Source organism: Lemur catta, chromosome X, assembly GCF_020740605.2.
Source record: "Lemur catta isolate mLemCat1 chromosome X, mLemCat1.pri, whole genome shotgun sequence".
Taxonomy (NCBI): Eukaryota; Metazoa; Chordata; class Mammalia; order Primates; family Lemuridae; genus Lemur; species Lemur catta.
Window position 1 is genome coordinate 24,726,486 of NC_059155.1, and position 27,362 is coordinate 24,753,847.

The 27,362-nt window shown below is 37.8% G+C and overlaps 1 protein-coding gene across 1 annotated transcript in view; it reads right to left on the reverse strand.

The window, feature by feature from the left end:
• The window catches only part of TENM1 (teneurin transmembrane protein 1), a 523,494-nt gene that overhangs the window by 116,931 nt on the left and 379,201 nt on the right, over positions 1 to 27,362 (reverse strand). The window contains exons 16-18 of the mRNA XM_045538891.1: positions 20,803 to 20,922; positions 14,371 to 14,632; positions 11,839 to 12,106 (exon numbers count right to left, since the gene is read on the reverse strand). Coding sequence (XP_045394847.1) covers positions 11,839 to 12,106; positions 14,371 to 14,632; positions 20,803 to 20,922 — 650 coding nt within the window. The remainder of the gene's footprint in view (positions 1 to 11,838; positions 12,107 to 14,370; positions 14,633 to 20,802; positions 20,923 to 27,362) is intronic.

The following is a 27,362-nucleotide window of genomic DNA, read 5'->3' on the forward strand; positions in this document are numbered from 1 at the left end:
AAGTTTCTTCCTGACAGCAGCCCACTTTAACATAATCCTGGAACTTGCAATTGGCTTATGAGAAGACAGACATTTCACCCCATGGAGTTGAGCTTCTCTCCACACTCATGAGAACTGGCAAATATAATAGCAACCAATCCTACATTGCCTCTCATGGAAGCAGACTGCAAGGTACTAAATGCCTACTCTTTTTCATATATTAATAATTAAATATGGGGGGGAAAGGGCTATATTGGGGCTGGTGCTGAAAATGCTGAGTCGTGACACCACACTCTACCTGATACTGTGACAGCTGAGCCTCAGCTAAATAAGCAGAGTGGACCACTACCATTTCCCAGGCTGCCTGTTGCCTAGCACGTCTGATCATCAGCACAGCACAGTGCAGGGCACGGACTCAGCCTCTGGTGCTCTGGAGTGAGGAGTAGGGAGACTAGTATAATAGGAAGGAAAAAAAATTCTTCATCAACATTTCAGAGGAGCTGAGGAAGGCAGACTAGACTGTCAATGAGCAAGGGTAGGTGGACAAGGGGTCCTGGACTACATTTCCCAGGGGTTGGTACAGAGGACTTGTGCCAGTACGCATAGATTGGGAAGGCAGTTGAGAAAGAGAGAGCCATTAATGTGGAAGAATACTTTCTCTGAGCCATGTGATCATGTCCCTTGTGACACCCCTAATTCCATCAAGATTTCGGCCTTCCTGTATTCTCTCTTTCACCTCCACACAGTTATTAATGGAATGTTCCTTAACCAAGGGTCACTGATTGTAAAGATAGGCTTGTTACTTCTGCAGAGGATTTTATCCTCTGGTCACAGGATTGCACCTCTGACTTCACTGTTAGTCATCTTGTTAATATTACACTAACTTGTAAAGACGACTGAGTGAAAGACTGCAGCGTGCTCCCCCAGAGCCATTTGACATTGGAAAAATAACTATGAATGTTCATTCTACTTATCAGAGCAGCAGCATTTAGTATGACGTAAGGACTGCAAGAATGCTCAGGGCCACAGTGTCCCTGACACCCAGTTTAGTTATTGTGACATCCATCTATACGGCTGGGATAGGAGACTGACGTTAGGTAGCCAAGGTAAACACGCCATGCAACGAAGCTGATGTGTGAAATATGACAAGATTAAGCAGATGACTTTCAACAACTTCAGGCTAAGGCTTCAAAATTCATAATGGTTGCATTTATGAAGGCAATATATAACTAAAAGTAGTCTGATAGCGAGTGTGAGAAATTTACGTGTTACCTTCATGAACCCAAGGAACATCTAAAAATAATTTCATGACATTTAAAAGGGAACTAACAACAAAATGAAAACCTTCTTCTCCAAAAGGAATCACCAAATAGAACAATAAATATTTCCCTTTGTTTTAAAATGCTAGCTTAAAGCAAAAAGAAAAACAACAAAAGACCTAAGGAACCAAATGAAGGCCATGGCAACAATAGACCAAGACTATGTAGATAAAATGCTATCTGTTGAAAACAGGTACCTGCTCTCAGAGCTTCTTCTATCTTTTCCTATTCTCTAGCGATTTATCTTAGGATAGGATGAGCCCAGAAGCTCCTCAATTTGACACAATGCCCAGTGGCCCAAGACGCTTTGTTTATCCATTATTCCTGGCTTACTAAAAGTGACATAATCAGGTGTTGAATTTTTATCAAGTGCCTTTTTGGCACTTATGGAAATATTCACATAGGTTTCCCCTTTAATCTATTAAGATAGTGAACTATAACAATAGATTTCCTAGTGTTCAACCATCTTTGTGTTCCTAAAATACACTCTACCTGGTTATGATGTATTATCCTTTTAGTGCATCACTGGATTTGCTTTGGATCTGTGTCCTACCTATTTACGAAAATAAGAGTTAAACAAGATGGTGTTAAGAATGAGGTAGTTGAATAAAGAGAACGTACGGGTAGAAAAAAATTAAAAGGCTCCAGACGTGAGGTAGCTGTGCAATACTTTTGCTAAGAGGTCTTGTACACTAATACTTAATACTATGAGATTTTTTTCTGGCTGCATTGTCCAAGCCTAGCTTGGCTGAATGAAAACCAACTGGGAGGACATATGTGCCGCCAAAGCAGGGTGATGTACTGGCTCATGTACACATTTGTGAGTGCCTTTGTGTACCCGTGCACTGCCCTCCTCTCTTTTAGGCAGGCCCACCAAACCATTATATAGACAAGCCTAAGGGGTCACCCTGCGCCTCCGTTCTTATTCATCTTTTTGTTCAGTTATTCACCAGACATGCACTATTTCATGGATACCTCCTGTTGACAGGCACTGTGTGAGCCAGTGGCGATACAAGGTTGAACAAGACAGAACAAGACAGCATTTCTCCCAGTAGGGGGTTACATTTTAGTGAGAGGAACAAATATAAAGAAAAAACAGATACACAAGCACATACACACACATATAAATTGTGATAAATATTATGATGGGAAAATGTCCGGTATTACGAGAGAACGTAACAGGGAATTTATATGTTGGATTGGGGAGGCAAGAAAAAGCCTCTTTATTTAGAAAAGGGGTAAAACATTCTGGAAGAGATAGAAGCATGTGTGCAAGACTTTGAGACTTGGTATCTTTGGGAGATTTAAAGAAGGTCAGGGTGGCTAAGGAGTCAGTTTATCTCTAGTGCATCAAAAACAAGGGAAGAATGATAACCTTCCCTGTCCCACCCAATAATAAAATAAAACAACAGATTACTATTCTCTAGCAATATTTGGGCATTTTGAGGGGTGAAGTGGAATGATTTCAGAAATAGATTCACCTTGAAAATGGACTGGCTATCCTTTGAAACAATATGATTGATTCAAAGGGATGCAATAATGTAATGGAAAGTAAGGTGCTATTATTTAATGACTCATCAAACCTACACTGAGTTGTTCTATGTGCCAGGCAGGTGATCTGCTAAGCACTGCTGATACAGTGGATATTACACAGGGCATGATAATTTGTCATGTGAGAGAGGCCATACCCTGAAAGATATCTTGTGGAACTTTTATCCATGGTCTTCCTAATAATTGCTGCAAAAGTCTTATGACCTTATAATAGTTATACACATTTTTTGTGTATATAACCCAATTTAAAGACTCACAAGAACTCATGAGGAAGATATATTTACTCCAGTTTGATAGAATAGATCATAGAAACTCACGGAAATGAAGTGACTAGTCCAAGGTCATTTGGCTAGTAAACAGCAGAACTGGAGTTCAAACCCAGTGACCCACAAGCAAGTGCTTTTGTATACTATGCTAGATCACAACTATTAAGGAGAAGACCCACAATTTAAAATTGCTAAATAAATAACTTTTTATTTGCTTAGAATTTAAGAGATAAGGATTGGAAGGTAGGGATAGCCTTGAAGCAGAAGTGCCATGTAATTCGGTTGGCCAAAAAGAGTGCCTGGTTATGTTGTTGTCTAAATGTAATTATTAACAGCATCTCCTTTTACTCTCAAAAATATCTGGTTTGAATGATAAATTATATGGTCACTCAATATTGAAGGGATACTGGTAGGCAAGACTTGCTGCCTTGGAAAATAAGTCACATAGTTTGATAAATCATTCAATTTTTGTGTCTTCTTGGCTTATCATCTTCCCAATGCCTTTCAAACTTTTGGGTCTGAAAGTCATGATGAGAAACACAAATTTTTTAATTGTGACCCAGCATGTGCATGGGAAGATACACACACACACACACACACACACACACACACACACACACACACACACACACAGAGACACACATACATGTACATATAATTGAAACAACAGTTTCTGAAACAATACTCTCTTAGTAGCATCACTTTCTGATATTTTCTCTTCTATTCTGTTCACCTTGGTTCTATTACAGTCCATTACATTCTGCTCCATTTAAAAAAGATTCTGGTTGACTCATCAAATGGATTGCACAATCTACTAATGGATGTGACCAGCAGTTTGAAATGGGCACAAGATCACTTGCTTACCAGAGCATTAGTGAGGGCCATCTGAAAACCTTTGTAGGCCCCAGGCAATCTTGCTTTTGGAGGTCGTATCTCACATCTTATCAGACATATTAAAATATATACAACTCATATCTCACATTAAACATATTTCATGTGTAAGTGTAGTTGCAGTTGACAAGCTGATATAATGCTCCATTTTGCAGACACTTATTTAAACATCTATTAACGTTGATTTTCAGGTTTTCTTTTCATATTCTGGTGCCAATAAACTTGTTTTTTTAGGTCGCAAACATTTTGTAGGTCCTTGAAAAACTCATATCCTTGGCACTGTGCCTATAAAGTTGAATGGATAAAACAGCTCGGCTCTCAGTTAACGATTATGAATTCATGAGTGGAGTGAAATGATGAAAGATTATTATCTCTGCTAGCTTCTCTGACAGAAAACCACTGGGGCATTGAATTGGGTACTCAGTAAGGTGGGGTGGTCACTTTAGTGAAGAGAGGCAGCAATGAAAGGCATACAGAACTCAGGACTGGGACACCCGAGTTTGAATCCCTGCTCTGTACAGAACTCGAGGCAAGTCCCTTTCTCTTTCTGAATCTCAGTCTACCCCTCTGAAAAATGAAGATCATACTAATCCTGCCATGCCTACCAGGCAGGAATGTTAGAAGGATTAAAATGAGATAATGTATGTGAAAGTACTTTGCAAATTGTAAAGTACTACCCATTTATTATTAAAATAGTCAGTGGATGCTATTTTTGTGGCTGCCCAGCCTGTTTAGGTTTTACTGAAGGGAAATTTATGAACACTAAAGCATCGTTCTCAGGAATGTTTTGTGTGCACAAAGCAACCGTAGCTTAGCACCTATTACTATTAATGTCCCCCCGTTTCTCTCTAACGCAATTTAGACAGACTCCTATGTGTTGTGAACCTTTAGGAAGTCTAGTTCTCCCAGAAACACCATTCTTTCTTGCCAAAGTACTGTACTAAATAATTATGCAATTGTTGTTGCCAATAACCTTGAAGAAAAATAGAATTGTTTATAGCAGTGCTACTAAAGGATGGCTGATTTCCTGAACTTCCAGGACTCCAAACTGCTGCAATTTAATTTAATTAAAATAAAGACCAGGCAGAATGCATTATTACATATTGATAATGTATGCAGACACAGGAGGATATCGGGAATTATTCTGACAAAATTCACATAATGGATGCAGATCAGAGCCCCTGAACAAGCCAGTTTGTCAAATTAAATAAGCCGTCCCTAGAATTTTAACAGCACTGTGAACTTAACAATAATGATTTTTTACATTGTTTTGCAAGCAGCGTAGTTAGGAAAGAAACTAAATAAAATACAATGATTTCCAGACATCGTACCTTATTTAGAGCCAGAGAATAAAGCACACAAAGCACTAAGGCCAAATTCTTTCAAATGCTCATATGGAGTTTTTAGCAGGGGAGTCTTGTCCATGAATCAGGCAACAAAATCTTTAAGCTGGATGAACTAGTGAGTATGGTTTTTATACTGGAACCCTGGGGGTGATTTTACTCTTTTTCTACTTGATCAATATTGTACTTAGATTAATCAATCTTATCAGTTGCCATTGATACTTCTCCAAGGAAGGAGTTCACACAACCTTTGTTTGTAATTTATTCACTCTGGTATCATCCCTCTGGTTGCAAAGTCTGTTTCCTTACCAAAAATGGTGGGATACCCTAGGATCTCAAGCACTCTTTTTCTCATTTTGGCTGTCTCTCAACACTCTATTCTTCTTTTGTGACATTCTAGCCCTTAGAGATCACATCAATTTCCCACAGCTGAGCTATGTGGGAAACAAGAGTCCCACATTTTAAACTAAGTGGACATTTCAACTTAGATATTCACCATCACTTAAAATTCAGTTTGTTTAAATCAAAACCCCTTTCTGCATTACTCAGAAATGGGTGGGCCAGGGATTCGTACTTTACTGTCATGGGAAGGAAGAAGAATGAGAGAGCTTTCTAGCCAGACTTGTAACAAAAATCTTTGCTATAACTGGGAGTGTAGGAATGTTGGTCAAGGATCAATGTTGTATGAGTTTTCTATTGCTGCTGTAACAGATACCACAAACTTAGAAAGCTTCAAACAAGACAAATTTAGCATCTTACGGTTAAGGAGGTCAAAAGTCTCAAACGGGTCTCACTGAGCAAAAATCAAGGTGTCAGCAGGGCTGAGTTCCTTTTAGAGGCTCTAAGGAAAAAAAATCCATTTCCTTGCCTTTTCCAGCTTCTAGTGGCCTCCTGCATTCCTTGGTTTATATATCCCTCCCTCCATCTTCGAAGCCAGCAATGTTGCATCTCTCTGTGCCTTTATTCCGCACTTGTATCTTCCCATAACTCTGACCTCCACTTCTTCCCACTTCTTCCACCTTTAAGTACCCCTATCACAATATTGGACCTACCCAGATAGTCCAGGATAATCTCCAATCTCAAATCAGAAGCTCACTAACAACCTTAATTTTATCTATAACTTTAATACTCTTTTGGCATGCAACATAAAATATTCATAAGTTCCGAGGATGGACATCTTTGGGAAGTGGCTATTATTCTGTCTACCAAATAGCTATACTAGCATTTCTAAATCTGAAGCAAATCTTTTAAGTGTCAGGTACAGCACTGTTGTTAATATCTGGCACAAAATTCAGTCTGTTTTAAATCCACTATATGCTCCTTGGTCACAAGTACTTAAAAAGCATTATTTTTTTTTGTTGAATATAGTGATCTTAGAGTTAGGCTGCTTTAAAGATTGAGGCTAATTATTTAGTGCACATTGATTTGAATACATATACAACAATGGGTTAATTAATTTGTTTTCATTTATAAAACTAAATTTTTTTTTAGTGTATTAACAGTGATGTGCAATGAATGAGATGTTACTCTGCCACCAATGTTAAGCTATCTTATCTTGCCTAAGATTGTAGTTAACAGATGAAAATATTGTTCTATTTGGGTAACACAATGGAATAACTTCTCTAGTAATCTATTTTTCCTGGGGACCTAAACTTTCAATAATTTGGATAATATTGTTCTCATAGTTACTATTTTGTGTCCTTTTCTCTTTTGTAACTATAGGGATGTTGAAATGGTTATGATAAAGACTATATGGGAGTATAATTTGAAGCCATACCTTTAAATCCTAAATCACTATTTATAAAATTTTACCCAGTATTTTTCTTTGCATATGGCCCTCTTCTGGGTTAGTTGAACACATAGAGATGTTTTTTTAGATTTACATTGAATGTAGTACACAATATATCAAGCTAAAATAAACTTTGTGTAAGAGACCTATAGAGGAAGAAAAAAAAATCAGTCTGTTGTCTTCCCATATCAGTTAAGCAATTATAAAGTATCACCAGGAGTACAAATAAATATTTCCTTCTTTGTTTGTTTAGATTCAATCATAGATATTAAGGCATCAGCTCAGTGGTCACATATTTGTTCCTTTTGTCTCCATCCATTTATTACCTGAACTATTTATTGTCTATTGTGTACTCAGAGGCTTCATAATCCATCTTCAGAGTAGTAGATTCTTCAACTTCATTCTACCACCTGTTCAAATGTTTGACCATTGTCAGAAAATTCTCTTAGTCTCCATGGAGATGGAGATGAGACTACATAGTAAATAAAATCCCTTTTAAGTATTAGAAAACCGTGATCAAGTTATCAGGGACATTTCTTACAAGCTAAATAATCCAAATTCCATCCTAGCTATTACATGTGCAATTATTTTGGCTGTTTTCCTTGGGAGCCTCACCAGTTGTCTTTCTTCACCCTAAGAAAAAAGTGTTCCATAGGTGCAAATAAAATACCACGAGGAACATTTTTTCCCCCTCCCTTTTTGGATATTTCTGAGTGGGTCCATTGTATCTTGCTTTTATTACTATTATGAGCCTCATCAAAAAACCCAACAACATATATTTGATTACAGCATTTTAATTAAGGCCATTTTATAGTTAGAATGCTTGAGAAAGTCTTGACTAGGAATGTAATTTTAGAAATAGAAAACGAACATAAGCAAACAATAGGAATGGAGGTTTCATCACTGGTGTCCATACTAGAAAGTCTTTGCTTATATTTGTGTTTTAGTTATTTACTCAACTAGCCATGGATATATTAGACGCTAAGTCATTGAGGGTGTTTAAACTAGAACAAGAAGGAAGATTTTAGAATCTTTAGCACTGAAGGTATTTAAAAGGAAGAGATGTAACACATCTTATATATAAAGTGAGGTTGATAAAGTGGTGCAGTCACTGTGGGAAACAGTTTAGTAGTTCCTCAATAAGTTAAACATAGAATTACCATATGACCCAGCAATTCTACTTCTAGGTGTATACCCCAAAGAATTGAAAACATGTATTGAAACAAATACTTGTACACGAATGTTTATAGCAGCACTATTCAAAATAGCCCAAAGGTGAAAACAACCCAAATGCCCATCAGTTGATGAATCAACAATCAAGTGTGGTATATCCAAACAATGGAATATTATTCAGTCATAAGAAGGAATGAAGTACAGGCTATATCATGAATGAACCTTGAAAGCATTATGCCAAGTGACACAAAAGACCACATATTATATGATTCTATTTCTCTGAAATATCTAGATAAGTAAATCCACGCAGAGAAAAAGGAGATTAGTAGTTTCCAGGGCTGGTGGGGAGGGTGGAGTGGGGAGTGACTGCTAATGTGTATAGGCTTACTTTGTGGGGTGGTGATGAAAATGTCCTGGAATTAGATATTGGTGGTGGTTGTACAACCTTGTGAAAATACTAAAAACTACTGAATTGTACACATTAAATGGGTGAACTTTATGGTATGTGAATTATATCTCAATAAAGCTGTTATTTTTTAAAAATGAGGTAGAGCTGCATTTATGTGAACCCTAGCAAGAAATGACTACTAGATACTGTCCTGGTCAGCTTTTCATGAGAGTACTGGGTAAATATCTAAGTGTCATAACTTAAGGAAAAAAAGTAAAGACCAAAACCAAAGTAGAACCTTCAAACCCAGCAGGGGTCTGAGGAGGGTCATAAGGAATTGGAAAATAAAGACCTATAGAGAAAAGTTCGAGGAATTTTAGATTATTCTGCTTGCTGAAGCCAAATGCTATAGAATATAATTCTGGAGAGGACAGTATGAGGCTTTGAGTATAATTCAGTGAGGGTCCCAGAAAGAATGACATGTCACACATAAGTGTTTACTGCAGAGAGTTTGAGGCATGGGCAGAGTTAAGGGAATTGACAAGGGATGGAGACCCGCCCAGGGGTTGGCAATACTGAGAAGCGTTCTGGAGTTGCAGGGGCAAGAGGAGGGGATGATGATACACAAGACTAGAGAGAGCTTGAGGATTTGGAAGAGGGGCTCTTTGGCAGGAGCTGCTATCTTCTAATGTAGTCACTGCCAGAACTGCAGTAAAGCAGGGAGAGGGATACATGTCCTGACCTCGTTCTCCTTCTAGCCTGTAGTCTTTAGATGGCGCCACTCACTGACCAAATCAAATGGGAAGCCAGAGGGAAAAGGTGTCCAGGCAATGCAGTCCATAGAATCCAACCTCTCAGAGCAGAGAGGGGCAGAGAAGAGATTGTGTGTGTGTGTGTGTGTGTGTCAGGGAGGGCAAATGAAGAGTAAGTAGCACAGAGCATCTGCCTGTTATACCCACAGCCCCCTTAGAGAAGCTGAGGCAACAAACACCTGAATAGGCTCCATGCTTTACAGCATGTGATCCCAATATCCTGGCCACAGCACAATTGAAGAAAACAATACCAACAACTGACATTTGTTGAGTGCTTCCAATGTGCTGGGCACTTTACATTACTTACCTTATTATGATTTAATCATCATATCATAACAAACCCACGAGTAACATAATCTTTATGATACCCATTTTATAGATGGAAAAACTGTGGCAACTGACATTTGTTGAGTGCTTCCAATGTGCTGGGCACTTTACATTACTTACCTTATTATGATTTAATCATCATATCATAACAAACCCACGAGTAACATAATCTTTATGATACCCATTTTATAGATGGAAAAACTGTGGCACTTGGAGATTAAGTAATATTTCCAATGTCATACAACTAGTAAGTAGAGAAGGGATGATTTGAACCCAGGGAGGGGGGTCTGTTAACCACTACACTCACTGAAATAGGGACTAAACAGGACCCTGTAGACTGGCCAGTGACCTCGGTGGTTGCCTAATGGTAGAGTTCTGCCTTAATGGGGTGTTCTATGTAGTAACGGTGACTGACTGATATGATATGATATTCTCTCTAAAAGAAATATGAATGCAAGATACAGAGGAAGTTTGCAGACTGTAGGCTGTGCAGAGCTGTGAGAAAAGGAGGGCAGTTGGTATGGCAGGAGAAGAGATGAACTCTGTCACAAATGTGGCCAAGTCACCACTGTGGGAAGAGGTGGACTCTTGTTGCGGAGGGAACAACTAGAGCTGTTTTTGAGTTGACAGCAGACGCTGGCCTTCTAGAACTACAATGTGTCCTGAACAGAGCTGTAGGTCTGTAAGGCCTGCCTGTGAGGCTGCTGATGCTGTTTCTTGCTTTCTTACTTTCTCATGTGTCTTTACAATAATTCTCTGTTAAGTGAGGAAATGGGAACCTGTCCACGTTCTTTGCATTCCAATAAAGTCCAATAGAGATGAGTTAATTACTTAAATATATGATGGTCTCTTGGGCAGAGAAGGGACACTAGTCTTTTTTCTCTCTTTCTCTCTCTATTTTCCTTTAAAAAGAAAGAGAAAATTGACACACAGTTGTCTAAGAAATATAGGTCAGCTATACGGGAGTTGTTCCATGATAGACACTTCCAAGGGTGTATGTGAAAATGTCTCCTCGGGAGAGCTTTAGAATAGTCTTCTCATATATCCTAGGGTGGTTTCCATGAGATATTGCCTGAAGGCACAAGGATCAATGGCTTCCAACTACAGGTCCACAGCCCTGCACCAGGTCCCTTAGGAAGTTTTCCCTGTTTTCTACAGAGTGAGAGAAATAAAGACTTTGGCGTTAGTCTGTCTCTTTCTCTGAGTGCCAGGGTTAGATTGCTTACTGTCATTTCTTAAGACAGACTATTTTCCTTTTTTTGGTGTTAAGATATTCCTTATTTATAGAATTATAGTTGTGGTAGGAAATAGTATATTACAGTGAGCTTTTTTCTCTTTTTAAAATATTCTTACTTGACAAAATAAAAAACTGGCAAATCCATCTTAGTCTCATTTTTTCAAAATGCCATTTGTCTAAGAGAATTACATATCTGAAAACCATAGGCCTAAAAAACTTCTTAAGGTCCCTGTTATCTATAAAATTCTAGGTTTTAAAGTCTTGAGATTGCAAAAAATCAAAAGGAATAGGAAGGCAGGATGAGTTTTTATTTAACCTACATAAATAACAAGTTAATGGAGTCTAACTACCTTAGACACAAAAGATAATAAGTGGAGATGCCTGTAAGTTAGAATTTTGTAGTTTCTAAGTGGAGATGACATTCTAAATGTCAAATCTAAAAACATGGCCTAAAGAACGCCACACCAAAGGTCACAGTTAGAAGGCAACATTCAGTTCTGGAGACAGTTACAAGTCAGATATTGCATGATTCCGCTGGTATGCAGCCATCATGAAAGGGGAACTAAAATCATTTTGAAGCAAAAACGTGTCAAAAGGGAACTCTAAACGGGCCCAAAGGGAGTGCTTAAATTAAAAAAAAATGCCTTAGATCCTTTAAACAGAACAAAATCAATAATTATTCCAAATACAAATTAATATGCAACTAGCATATTCTCTTTTGTGAACATAATACTGCTATTTACATAGAATGAGTGCAACATACCTAAAGCCTCTGCCAAGCCCCAAACCCTCTGTCCATAGATGTCAGTCTTATTCCAGGCAAACGTGTAGACGAGATTAACTGCAGCAGGAAACCACTTCTGTGTGAGTCGTCCTTCCACAGCTACTGTGAGGTGTACTTTTATCATCCCCACGGGAATTGTTGAATGCGTCAGAAGGATCCGTACCAGGGTTTTGTACCCGGGAGTGCGGCTGCTCAGGTAACTGAGCCTCACAAAGCTAGAAGGAATGGGGATTTCCTCCTGCACAACCTGAAAGAAAACAAAAGCCAAACTGGCTCTTAGCAGTGGTCATAGACAGATGAGGCGATTGCACGCTTTGCTGTCTGAGAACATGCCAAAGGAGAGAGCCTACGGGGGTCTAAGGATGTCAAGGCATTTGTTCCCGAATCTTTGTGAGACTGTGTGACCACAGGTTTCGACTTCTGCACCAAATCCGCATGGGGACAAGATATCCACACAACCCTAAGGATTGCTCTCGTTTTTGCTCTACCAGGAAAGACTGTGTAAAGAACAATTTCAGTTTTTCAACTGTGTTCCAAAAATTGCTTAGTAGAAGTTAGAGAAGATCACACTGCTGAATGTCAAGCAATTCAGTGTTATGGGCTCCATTAAGGGGTCTTTTTCTTATCTATGCATACACAAAATCTTTAGTGTTAAGTCATATATCACAATACTATTGTTGCAATCCTTATTCAGGCTAGGCTCTCTAAGAGGAAGGATTCCAGAAACAGGCCCAGCAAGTGATATTTTATGACAAACATTATGGTTTCCTTAGAAACCATTTACTGATGCCATCAAATTCGTTTTCTTTGGAGCTTTGGAATGACCCTGAGGCCAATTTTTTAATCATTTTTCTTCTTCCATACTTCTCTGTGCCTGGATGTACCAATGGCTGGGAACAAGTTGCTCCAAGTTGGCATCTGTGACTGAGAAGCAAATAATTCCCACTAATTCCTCTGCAAATTTTATACTAAACATTGGTCTCAGAGTGAAAATACCACATGGCTTCTTTAAATAATTGCCACTGCTTATTGCTTATCACTACCCATAAAGTTAAATAACCAAAGGTGGTAACTAAAACTGAATCTTGTGTTCCTCGACTTTCATCCTTCAAAACACATCTGAAGACAAAAGCCCATCCTGCTCAACACATTTAGAGTGACATGGAGAGTGCTGTTATTTTTGTGCCCTTATTCATTTTTACCTCAGAACCTTGTCCCCTCTTACTTTTCCATACTTGTGCATATAGCAGACCTGATTGTTAAACACATGGTATCCCACCTTGTACAGGATTTTAAGTCACTCTCCTGTTTCTGAGGACACAATTCCTCTTTGTGTACACTTTGCCCAGTTTTTCTTCTACATTAGCCATTTGATAGCAGAGTTGCCTGCTGGCTGTCTTCTCAAATGGTGGCGGAAGTATAATAGAGAAGGATAGCATGACACTTACCACCTTAGTATTTCATTTTCCTAAAGAAACATGCAATCCCAGATAAGTTGGAAAACTTTTGTGCTGAAAGAAGACCTGTACTTTCTAATGACATCTGTGAAGAAACTGGTGTACCAATCAAATGTACTCATTAAATACTGTTTTGTTTTTTCTTCCTTTCTAAGGAAAAGCAATGGAAAAGACAGGAAGGGCAGCTCTTTGGGCTGCTTTTCCTATAGAGCACTATTTTTGTTCAGTCATTCCTAAGTGGCAGCCTCTGGGCACTGCTAAAAGCTGGTGAGGATGTGATGATGGAAGAACCACCAATTCAATCTTGGTGTGTCCATTTACCTCTTTTTGAGTATACTTCTTGATTTTTGGATTTGTAAGACTTATGAATCCATTTTGGTGGCCTCTACATTTAACTCTCATTAAAATGTTTCTATAATGTGGTAAGGGAATTGTACCATGGATGTTTAAATGGCTTGATGTTAAAATGACAATACTGGATACTTAATAAAGAAGAATTCTTAGGAATGCTGAAATATCAAGGTTCAAAAAGTGTTTTCTCAGGACTATAAAGCTTGAACACTCAGAAACGGATTTCTTAAAAAATCCACAGGCTTGAAAACTATCTTTACTAAATACAGCTAAACAAGATAAGTTGTCATGACTTCCAAAAACAATGACAATGGATGCAAACTAGATAACAGAAGAAAACTAGATTTTTTAAGGAGCTTTAGTTTCAGAACCATGAACAGTCCAAGCTCATTGACTATATTGTTACCACTATTAAGCCAGCTAACTTTGTTCTTTAGAGCACAGTGTTCATTAGATCAAAATTTGGGGTTTAATTCTCATGACAGCTAGCTCATCTTGCTCTGTTCCATGGCCACAGATAGCACTCTAATGCCCTAGCCAATCACCAAACATGTGCCAGAGAAGCTACATTTGAAGGTTTCTCAAATAAAGGGAAGCACACTATAGGGCTGGCAGGAACAAGAGGAAAAAAAAATAGGCATTATACACTGTTGACCATCCCATGATACTATGATTTCATACATTCAAAGGCCAATATACCTACCTGCAGCTCAGGAACAATAGTTCCCCTCTCTGGACAGGACCCTCCAAATGATGTGAGCGGTGAAGGAAGCACAATAGGGTTTGGGCTGATAAAGTTGGAGATGTCGCAGGACGGTGGGTCTGATATAACTCTCTGCATGGTTACTTTCTCCACCACAATAAACTGATTCCAAGGTAACCAGAGTGTCCTCTTCTCAGACAGGAAAGGTGATCGGTCAAAGATTAAGATGACAGAGATACCGCCAATGGCTACAAGATCAAAGCTGAGAAGGAAAAAATATAAGACAGTTTCAACCAAATGAATAATCAGAATAAAATTCAAGATAAAAAATTAGGTTAATTTTAGTGTCCTTTCCTTTTTGGGGGACTCAACAATATCCTTTCATGTATATATGTAATATATACACACACACACACACACACACACATATATATATATATTTTTTTTTTTTTTGAGATAGGATCTGTTGCCTGGGCTAGAGTGTAGTGTTATCATCATAGCTCACAGCAACCTCAAACTCCTGGGGCTCATGTGATCCTCCTGCCTTAGCCTCCCGAATAACTGAGACCACAGGTGCATGCCACCATGCCTGGCTAATTTTTTTCTTTTTTGTAGAGACAGAATCTCACTATATTGCTCAGGCTGGTCTTGAACTCCTGGGTTCAAGCAATCTTCCTGCCTTGGCCTCTCAAGGTGCTGGGATTACAGGCATGAGAGACTGTACTTGGCCATGTATTCTCTATTTTATAAATTCCCTCTAGCTAAATACTCATTCCATTAATGACTTCTTTTCACTATCCAGTAGACTTCTGAGAAGAAATTCCATATCATCAGTTGATAACCACCCAGAATTTTTAAACCAATTTTTCAACTATCTTAAACAAAATCACTGCATGCATTTCTGCAAAGCCAAATCTGACATTGTTGCTCCCCCTTGTGCTAAAGATAATAGACAACCATTTAACATTCAGCAGTATCTTTGATATAATGCATTATTCATCCTCAAAAAATTCCTATAATGTAACATAAGAAAAGTGAAGAGCCAAAAGGTTAAATATCTTGTTCAGGGTCAAAAACATAGTGTCAGAAACAAGACAGTATCTTTGAGATGGAATTTGGAGAAAGATTCCAGCAGAAGAAAATTGTTTAGTGAAATTTGGTTGAACTATGCCATGCCTGAACTCCCCACATCTGACTACGATCTTTGGCTCCCTATTCTACTTGAACCCCAGATACAGGATTTCTAGTTTGTTCCAGAATGGCTCTTGGTTTCCTTTTGTAAGACAGCCTAAAATGGACCCTGCCTATCTCCACTGACTACTCTTTCTAGATCTCTGACAAAGCAAGACCACCTCTCCTGTAAGTCAACTCTGTTCATCTCTAGATGTGATCTATGACAAGACTTTTGAAGTGGAGCCTAATAGACTCAGATTTCAGTTCATTCTGTACTGGATGGTTTTACCTTGATTCTCTTTTAAGTATAATGATGTCTTTGAGATGATACACTTGAGACCGTTTGAAAAACAGAAACTCCTTCATAAAAAATAAGATAATGATAAATTATTATCATTATACCTTAAAAATGGATAAAGGGCAATATGATGCTCCTTGATATTCAAAACAACTTAAATCCACAGGAGAGAGATGTAAGCAATTCCCTGCATTAAAAGAGATCTTTCAGTAAAACACTTTTTCAATGATAAAAAGCCCTGATAGGGAATCAGACTTCATTATGGACATCTCACCACTCTCTTCAGATAACATTTATTATATTTATTATAGTACTACCAATCGTGTCTTGTTGCAGAAATCTTCCAGATAAAGATAAATGGACAGTAACAAAGGATGGATAATACTGCATTTTTTACTGTTGCTTTTTCAGTGAAGTAGCTGTAATATCAAGGCAGTTTCCAAAAAGAGGATTTGAAGAACTGCATTCACTATAGAAAATAATCTAGGTTTGAACTAAAAAAAGAAAACCCAAATGGCTTATGGTTTAAGACAGAGGGGCTGAATTCATGATAATATAGGAGCAGTTTAATGCAAGTGCAGTTGGGAAAATCCAACATTACTTGTCAAGAAGCATTTCCTCTAGTTTATCTTCTATGTTCATTTAACTCCGTGTCCTTGGGCAAGTTTATTTGCTTCACCCAAATCCTGACTCTTGACTCCTTAAAACTGAAGTGCTTACTTATTTAAAAATAGAACGAACAAAAAAATCAAACACAAACAAAAAAACTAAATAAACTATCCAAACAAGAACATATGTGCCTGGGAATTATTCTTTACTTCTAAAAAGATTAAGCAGGTAGGACAGGCATCTTGCTTTGTAGAAATGTGGCTTTGGCTTCACACATATCTGGGTTCAAATACCAGCTCTGCATGGTTAACTGTGTGTCTTTGTTATCTAGCCTCCATGAGCTGCAGTTTTCTCATTAGTAAAATGGAGCCACTATGAACTATTTCTCAGTTACTATTATAAATAAGTAGATTAGATAAAGACCTAAGGGTCAAACATAGAATAGGGACTCAATGAATGTTAACTTTCTTCTCAAATCAGATCCATTGTCCTACTAAATTTACCACATGCTTTCTTTTCTTATAGTTCAATGAGCTATAGGCCAGCTTTTGATTCTCTCCATGAACACATTCTGATTCTTAAGTTCTCCTTGTAACTTGTAGGTTTCTTATGATGGTTACGTTTTATGTCTCAAGTTGGCTAGGTTATAGTTCTGGGTTATTTAATCAAACACAGACTAGGTGTTGCTGTGGAGGTATTTTGTAGATGTAGTTAATATCTACAATCAGTTGAATTTAAGTAAAGGAGATGGTCCTTGATAATGTGATGGGCCTCATTGAATCAGTTAAAGGCCTTGAGCCGAAAACTGAAATTTCTGTGAGAAAGAAGACATTCTGCCTCAAGACCACTTCATCAATTGTTTCTTGAGAGTTTCCAATCTTCCAGCCTGCCCTACAGATTTCAGACTTGCCAGTCCCTATAATCACGTAAGCCAATTCCTTGAAATAAATTGAAATAAATCTCTTTCTCTCACTATATCTCTGTTTTTTTCCCTGTAAAATTCTGACTGATATACTTCTCCTCTTCCTATCTAGCTGTTATATACAATAAATGCTGCCTGGCTGACTCATTAATTGATATGGAAGTAGAAGGTGGATCTGTGGCCAAAAATGCATCTAAACCATTCCAATGCCAAACAGAATGCTCTCTGAATGATTACTTCTTTGCAATTTCTCTCACCACAAATCACCTCCATTTGCATGGGTCATTAAGAACAGGTTATAAAGTCATATGAGAGTGGGTATAAAAGACTCAAGGGAGAGTTTGTTTGTTTGGAGATTGTTGTCAATCCATAATAGGTCAAACCAGTCCTATTCATAGATGGAAGGCTATTGAAGCCTATGCAAAATGTTTCCCTTTGTCTTATGGTCTCCATAAGTGAACAAACTTTTGCCTTGAGGGCAATCAGAGGAAACCCTCTCTTCATCTTCCAGTCTTCAGAACACAGTTCTTGAGACTTTTAATGTTTCTCAAGAACTTTCTAAGAATGTCATCACTTCATATATTTTGCTTATCATCAGCTGAGCTATTTATAAATAGTTCTCTTTCAACATTTTACTGAGAACTGCTTATATATCTAAGCTGAAGGTAGAAAGTCATAGAGGATAAGAACCAGATTACCTGGGTTTAAATCTTGGACTCTATCTTTATTAGCTATATTAGTCTAAATAAGTTTTCTCATCTGGCAAATGGGGACGATAGAAATAATGGTATCTATCTCATAGGGTTGTTGTGAGGATAGAAACAGAATGACATCAATGAAAGCATCTGGCATACGGTAGACACTCATAAATATTCACTTTTCCTTTTTTCATACCATGTTCATGGATTGGCAGAATCAACACTATTAAAATGTCTATACTACCTAAAGTGATCTAGAGATTCAAGCAATCCCTATTAAAATACCAACCAACATAATTTTTCGCAGATCTAGAAAAAATAATTACCTTTTTCCTTTTTTGCTATGCTAGCCCCTCTCTTTGAACATCTAATCTCTTCATACTGTTAAAGGGCTCAGTCTTCCACCACCATCCTTATTTCTGCTTTGTATATATCACTTTGGTCCCATGACCTATACCTTTGCTGGTTCTCTAGGGAAAGTTGTCAATTAACTTTTTCAAGGGCTTGATCATTGGGGTAAATAATTCTACATCTCACACAATATATTTGTATTTAACATGGACTTTGAGAGAGCTGATAGCTTCATCTAAAGCAGTGATACGATTGGTGAGAATTATAAGCACTGCAGCAGACTGCTGGGATTGAGATTTTGATGAAGGAGCCTTTCAGCATCTTGCATATTATACTCTGTCTACTAGATATCTGAATGCTAATCTTAGCCTTTCTATACTCTTTTGCCCTCAGATATATTTTTCTTATGATTTTCTACTTTTGAAATGTACTTACTCCATCTGAGGTAGAAACAAGTAGAGACATATAAATGGAACCTCTCATCACACTACCACTTTATGTCTATGAAATGATAGTGGGACAGTCTGCTTGGCATTTGGGGCCCATATTTTGAATGCTTACAACCTTTATGGAGCCTGAGGGGAGAGTTATAGCCAGAGGGGATTTTGGATAGTATCTGTCACCTACATAAACCTAGTTCTCACATTGAGCTCAGCAGAGGAGGGTCTTGGCATTTTACTTAAAATGAAAAACACAAAAATAACAACAAAATTTACCATTTTTAATATTCTCTATAAATCGGAAGTAGAAATTTTTAGACTCTTTAGTCATCAAGATTCTTTCAGGTTCTTTTATGAACATCAAATACTCTACTGAAACTTTTGTATACAAGCTAAAAAACATGAAGGCCCATCAGTTCTCCATGAGAAGTCATGAGAAGTCAAATGTCTTAGAAGGCATATTCTATTGAAAGAAATAATCCATTTCTCAATGTATGGGCACATGGTTGAAGATGCTTACAAAGGAGAAGCTAGTTTTGTGTACCAGTTACTGGTAAATAAACTACTAAAATTTCATCATTCAATCTAACTGGGAGAAAGGTCCATTTGACTTAAGAGAACTCTAATTACAGAATATTTGAAAGAAATACAGTCTTTGTTTTATATATATATATGTGTGTGTGTGTGTGTGTGTGTATGTATACATACGTATACTACTTGCTACCAAAGTAGCTCTGCTGAACTTGTTATAATGAATAGATGGCTAGTTAGTAGTTAGCAATATAATTTACATATAAATAATTTATATGATTCACTAAAGTCCTTAAAAACAATTTGTTTTCTTTTTTTATTTCAGAGTATTACAGGGGTACAAATGCTTTGATTACATAAATTGCCTTTGCACCGCCCAACTCAGAAAACTCTTCCTTACTATCTTCTTTAAATAATTTTTATAAGCACTTTCTTGACAGGCATTTGAAAAAATAAATCCAGTACAGCCCAAGTTGAACAATTAATATTTCTGAAGTGGTTAGGACTAATAAAGTTTGATTATAGGTTCTTGAAGTGAGATAGTCTTTCACACTGTGATAAAGTGGCAAGCCAACAGGTCTTTTTTATGAGTAGTGAAGTAGGTAGCTATGAGTAGAACATTTTAAGGGTAGCCACCTGGAGACTACGGAGCCTCAAGGCCATTATTACAGTGTTCCTGAGAGTCATAAATAGGCACCTTTACTCTGGACACATGGGCCTATTGACGCAAATATTCTGAACAAATGTCTATCTAAGTGACAGCAACAAAAGTGTTTTTGCAAGTAAATCCTTTTCCAGGATGAAAAGGTTTTACTTAGAGATCTTGCCTCCCAGGTCTCAGAAAACCTTGAGAAGCCCTTAGAGAGCAGCCTGGTGGTTGGTGCTTCAGGTTAAATCACTATAGTTAAATAGGCTGCCTAAGCTTGTCCATTAGTTGCAACTACTAGTCAAACAGCCAGCCTAGGCAGGACACAATAAAAAAACAACAACCTAAATAAATGTGGTTGAATTCTGTACTTTTGGAAGAAATCTTTTGGACATGATCACCTCTGAAATATTTTGGGGTTGTTGTAGAAGAACAGCCTAAGAGTTCCATGGTTCCTTATTTATCATTTGTATCATCTCACTGAACTTTGAAGCTGGATTTATAAATGGAATTAGATGAAGGAGAGAAAACTTTCTGCGTGGCCAGGGTTTCAAGAAGACTTGAGAATAATAGTGAAGGGTTAGAAGAGAAATTCAGTTTGAAATCGATGGGGCATAGAGGAAATAAATATCATTAATGACTTTTCCAGATACAGCTGGAAGGAAGATGGGCTTACCATCACTGTATCATCTGAGCCCTAGTTTTACCCATGGCTAGACATCAGTATTTGGCTCTTGCAATGATCAGAATCTATATTGACATACCTTCCATCTTGTCGGCTGATGGTAAACCCATAATCGCTGTGGTGCAAGAAACTGACGTTCACCCCCACTAGAGGGGTTCCATCTACGGCCACCACTTGGCCTCGAATCACACAGGCACGCCTGCAACACAAGACCAAAGACAAATATAAACTCATGTTAAAACTAAATTCTAGAAGCCACAGTGCAGAAACTTTGGAAAAAACGGTCCAGCATAACAAAGAAAACAATAATTTTACCAACCAGTAGAAACAAGTAACAACATTTTGGGGAGGGTATGTGTATCTTTTACACTTATCAAAATTAGGATCGCACTAGGTATAGTTATGAATCCAGATGTTTTTAAGTTAAGAGTATATTATCAACATTGTCCAGTGTAATTAGAAATTCCTTAATATATCATTTTGTTATTATATAATATGCCCTTAAAATAGTATTCTATAACTTATTTAACCCACCCTCTATTTTAGGACATTTAGTTGTTTCTTAATTTTTTCTGCCTTGAATTTCTTATTATTTCCTTGGGAGAGAGTCCTGGTTGTGGAAGGATACTTTGATCAAAATTAAAATTAATTACATTAGTTGATACATAAATACATTATAGATATGACTAAAATTCCTGCTGACCACTTCTCTCCCACTTCCTGGTCTTCTCACCAGAGGTAATCAACAGCAGCAATTTGCTATGTGCATTTTTATGCATTTTCATACCTATGTATGAACATTTTCAAGGCTCTTGATACACACTGACAAATTGCTTTTTCTAGAAAAACAACCAACTAATCAAACACATTAAACTAATCCCCAAATAGGGCTGTATTTCAGAGACATAGTCCACTAAAATGCCCATGATTTTCAGCTCTAGCCTGGCACACAAGATGTTACTAATTCCAGGAGCCTGGCGGCTAAGAAGAGGGCCCTGGGACACTTTCTAGGCGAAGATATTTTTTACCAGTTTGCCATTATTTGTGGGGTAAGGGACAGTTTTTTCACCATAGTTTAATCCTAGTCTTGGCAGCCCTGAGCTCTTGGACGTGAATTTTATAGCTGGAGCTGGCAGAGATGAGGAAGGTTGAGCAAGGTCAGTGATTTTTCCTAGGGCATCAATGTTGGTTTTTTCACTAAGTGGGATTCAGGGTATCCAGGGCAGCTCAATCATGGATCAAAAGGGGCCGTGTTATTCAGGCAAACATGGCTTTCCAGAGTAACTCTAATAATTCCACCCTGGGATTATTTATTCTTTTAACAGAATCAGCAAGTCAAGGCAAGTATCTAAAGGTGCATGACTACAAAGATCATTTGAGAAAAAGAAAAACACCTCTAAATAAGCTAAAGACGGTTACTAGCCAAAGTTTGTTTTATACGTTTTAGCTAATCAGCCTCACTACTAAATTCTATTGCAATCAGAGTAATTGGTTATAAGTCATGCTAATAGGATTTATCCTGCACTATATAAGGCCTTCCCCCAATACAAATTACAAGCCATTAAGTATCACACAAAGGTAAGCTATTATTAATAGTATAATCATTGCTATTAGTGTTTGTATGTATTCTGAACTCTTAGACCAACATACCTAGCTCTGTGACATAGATCAGTGGCTTTATTCTTTTCAGTGAGCTATCCATTTTATGAATTATGTAAATCATGATTCTGAATGGCATGCAAATGGCATATTGGCATTCGCTTTGTCATGTCTGATTCTCCCAGTTTCTGTATCATTTTGAACTCCCATTTGTTCTATTAGAGAAGACATTTGAAGTCAGTGAGTTCTGCATTTGGAACTAATCCTGACAGATCTGGTCCCAGGTTCTAAGTCCAATGTAACAAGAAATGAAAATAAAAGGACATCTTTGGTTTTATACAGTAATCTTTTAGAGCAGCAGTCCCCAACCTTTTTGGCACCAGGGACCATTTTCATGGAAGACAATTTTTCCACAGATGGGGGAGTGGGGGAATGGTTTCAGGATGATTCAAGCTTATTACATTTATTGTGCACTTTATTTCTATTATTATTACATTGTAATATATAATGAAATAACCATACAACTCACCATAGGTTGGGGACCCCCGTTTGAGAGGGCTTTACAACGCAATATTTGACAAGGGTAGGTATAGATTAAGCAGAAACAATTTAAGAAAATCTCCTGCAAACTACGTAAGGATTGTATCTGGAGGGGCTGAAAAGGGACCATGTGTTAGTGAGGCCAAACCATTTAGAAATTAGTTAAACATTGTTTTCCAATCTGTAAATGCTGTTGGCTGTTTTGGGAGTGTGGTGGAAGTTAATTATGAACTTGCCAAGCCTCCACCAGTTAACAAGGTGGCCTTTACAACAATAACACCTGCCTAGGTGTTTACTGATTCCCTACTGACAAGACAATTCTACACTCACTCATTTTATTTGTTCACATTAATCTAGACATTGTATCTTTCCACAGCTGTACTAGGCTCAATTATTTTTGTTTTTATTTTGTCAAGCCTGGTTGGCATTATTTTCTCATATTTTATGACAGACACAGACCCATCTCTTCTTTTTGCTGCTCTTTTATTTTCTATATGGCTTATATTTATGAAGGATCCAGGCTGGTGAGTGAAAACCTCATAAAAGTCATCATTATTCTGTGCATTTCCCTTGTGTTCCTCTCTTCCTTCATTCTGTATCTCATTTTGAGTAGACTTGTCTTTTGACTCTTCTGCTCCTTAATATTCCTCATATTTTATGAAGCACACAGATTTGTGTGATAATGACTCATCAAAGTCATCATTATTCAAGACATTGTCTACCTGTTCTTCTTCTCATTCATTTCACTCTTCATCATTCATAAATAATGCACACAGACTTGTCTTTCAAACTTCCCTACTTTTTTATTCCTCATATTTTATGATCCACACAAACTTACAGCATATGATAAAGCCCCATAAAACTTATTATTCTACATTTATCAGTATTGAACTCTCTTTGTAATGTATTAGACTTTAAATGGCCTAAGATTCCCTGTATCTTGCCGCATTTGCTCCCATTATTTACACACTCTATGTCATCCATTTTTCAGAAGAATAACTCTTAGCTCCTTTTATTCCTGGATTACCAGTACTTACTTTAATCGTTGGCCAATATCAGTCATCCAGTGTCAGTGTAAATTATCTAAATTTTGGGACAGTATTCAAATATCCTTTTTAATTTGCAAGTAATCTTGACTGACACTGGATGCAGAAACCTAGAACAAAATCTACTTCTCAGGCAAACTCTCCATTTCAAAAGAAAAAAAAAGCTCTTGAGCCTACTCACTTACCCAGGCTACATCAGCTCCAAATAGCCATTAGAGAGCTTCGATGTAATATTCTTGGCAAGTATGGTGTATTGCACCACTTTGTTCAGCTCAACTGCCATTTTGTGCATTCCCAGCTTTTAAACTCAATTTTCTTCCTAATTGTGGATGGTACCCTTGTATCTACTTTGTTTTTCCTGATTCATACAGCCACTAAAACATAGTTTCTCCCCCATTTATATAATCTGTTGTGATTATGCTTTTAATATCCAAAGCAACCTGCATAGCTCATCTTTTTTCCAAGGTTACATCCCAGCTGAGTAGTGAGGTATGTATGGATGGCAAAGGTCTGTCTTTGATAGTACCACAATCCTATTTTCTGTGCTTTTCCTTATTTCCATTGTAGTGTCTCCCTGTTTCCTCTTCCAGAGAGTCCCTGGCTTCCTCAAGTCACCATCAAAATTAGTCAGCCCTACTTGGACTGTCCTTGGAATTTCTTAGGGGAACATCTTGAGCTCTTAAATTTTTGCCACATCAAAACAACCTTCAACCCAAGTCCTAGTCCTTCAAGGACCTGTCTTTTTCTGAAACCTTTTCAATTCAATAATATACAGAACTCTTTTGAACCTTTAAAGCCAGATGATAGAAGCTACTGTCTGGATTGTCATGAAGCTGGCCCAGCACATGTGTACAATAGGTATGTGCCCAGTGTAACTGTTTTTTGTATTGGTTTTGTGTGCACATGCGCACACACGTACTCTCAATGGCAGGCATTGCATGCTTCCCATCTTTGCCTGGGGCTCTCCTTTGATTCACAGACATGGATGGGATGCTTTACTTTATTGAACCTTTAAAAACAAGAACCTCTCCCTGCTGTTATTGGTTAGAGCAAGATAACTTGAACTTAGATGGGCGTATCAAATGTGACCTTAAAAAAATGCATGAAGAAGATAGCCCCTCACAAATGTCTCTTTTCCTGTTCTCTGGAGAATACAGGCTGCTACCAAGCTGTCTACCTGCTGTCACTATGCTAAAACAGCAAACCCAAAGGAATTGCTTCTCCACTTTAACTAAATGCTGAAAGGTGTTTGGAGCTTGGTCTGAAGAACAGGGCATCTTGGGGAATGCAAGTCAGAATACACTTTACTGAGAGGCTTATTTAACTAACAAGCTACTTGTTAGCTCTGATGCAAAAGGTCTAATTCATTCTATATTTGCTATTTTCAAGGCATAGTCAAATTATCCCTAGCCTTCAATCACCTCTTGGTTCCATTCTCCTCTTCCCTTATTTGTTGTTTTTTGCCTTTGGTGTCAAATTTCCAATATTCATTCAACACCTCAGGCAACAACATTAACCTCAAGCACAAAAGTTGGTTTGAAAAACAAGGCCGAAAACTAAATTGCTGAAAGAAGATGCAATTTACTGCATTGTATTTCTGATTAAAATCTTTCCAAGGAAAATGAGACTCAGGGCTAGGAAATTTATAGCTATTTGCTTTTGTTGCTAACATGAGCATAAACAGACTTTGAAGGGTAACATTCAAAATCGGGATCTAGCAGTAGGTGAGCAGGTTAGGCTGTTTTCTCCATGGGAGCAGATGAAATCCTTTCCACAGATGACAGCTCTGGTCAAGAGGTGGCATTGAGAAGGACTGGGATGGGAGAGGCCATATGAATCTCTGCTCACTGATGTTTGAATCCTGCCCTGTAAATTCCACTGTGAGTTGTCAGTTGGTTCAAATGTCCAAGGGACAGAAATTTGCTGCATATGAGGTGTGGCTGGAGGATTTTCCTCACAACTTCTCTGCCAGTTGAGTTTATCATACCCTAAATCTTACAGTTGTAGATTGTGTTTTAAGCCAAAGCACTGCTGCTTCTGGGGGCTCTATTGGAATGCAAATACCTCTGAATCATTGGGACAAAGAGCTTATGATGTTCCTGTTATCCACTCCCATCATATAATGAATAAAGGATCTTTTCTTTAGGGTGTAATTTTGGGACTGTGGTATTGGTCCTCAGTCCTTTCTAATAATCTTTCTCTGGTACAGACCAATGATTCTCAACTTGATTGTGCACCAGCATCACCTGGAGGGCTTATTAAAACAGATTGCTGGGCTGCATTCCCAGAGTTTCTGATCAGTAGGTCTGGTGTGGGGCCCAAGAATTTGCATTTCTAACAAGTTCCCAAATGGTGCTGATGCTTCTGGTCTAAAGACCAAACTTTGAGGACTGCTACTTTAGGGAAAGCAAGACCATAACATACTCAGCCAATTAAGGTGTATGAACTCCTGGGGAGGGAAGCAGGGGGCATAACCATATAAGGGCAGCAAAATCAACTGGTTCACAACCTTACCATTATGAAATCTGTGAGGCACTGATTTTAACTCTTCCATATAAACCTCTGGAAGAGGATTTTCAGCAACTGTGGTTTGGGGAGACATGTTGAAACTGACAACGGGGTGACTGGACTATAAGATGAACAGTGGGGTTTCTTCAAATCCAGAGATTATAAAATGGAAATGTGTTTTAACCCAATTTATCTGTCCAGAATAAGTGTCAATTTCTCCTCCGCTCCTATTATTCTCACTATACAGTGTTCATACCTGTGTTACTGTACTTGTCACAGCTTGTCTTGGATGACAGTTATAGATCTGTTTGTCTTTTGTATTAGATAGCCACTCCAGGGCAAGGACTGTGATTTTCCTCTCTGTGTCCTTTCCAGTGCTTGCTGTACACAGCTCGTGCTCAGGAAAGGTTTGTAGAACTTCAACTCAATTTTTTTTTATATGAAGTTGTAAGATGCTTACAACCTACCCTCATGGCACTGCTTCAAGGGTTTCAGTGACTACTTTGAGGTTCCTGTGTGACAGATGCCTCACAATTTGTTAGAAGCCAACATTCTGGATTGTGTATTACTATATTTTCATCATGAGAGTTTTGTTTGATAATTGACTACTTCAGGGAATTAAACAGTACCTGTGTGATCAGGAAGAATGAATGAATAGTCCTCTTCAAATGCTTAATTTATGCACACTAACCCCATTATTCCTTTATATATTATCATATAATAATTCTTTGGTATTTTATAATTTAAATGCTTTTGGGGTTTCTAATATCCAGATATTTGGGGGATTTCCATAGGATACATGCTATTTTTATATGTTATCTAACCTAGTACAGCACCATGAAAACACTTAATGTTATAGCATAAACATAGTTTTCATGTTCGGAAAATGCGAATGCAGTGAATGTTCATATGTAAACCCAATAAAATCTCATTAGTTTTTACTTAA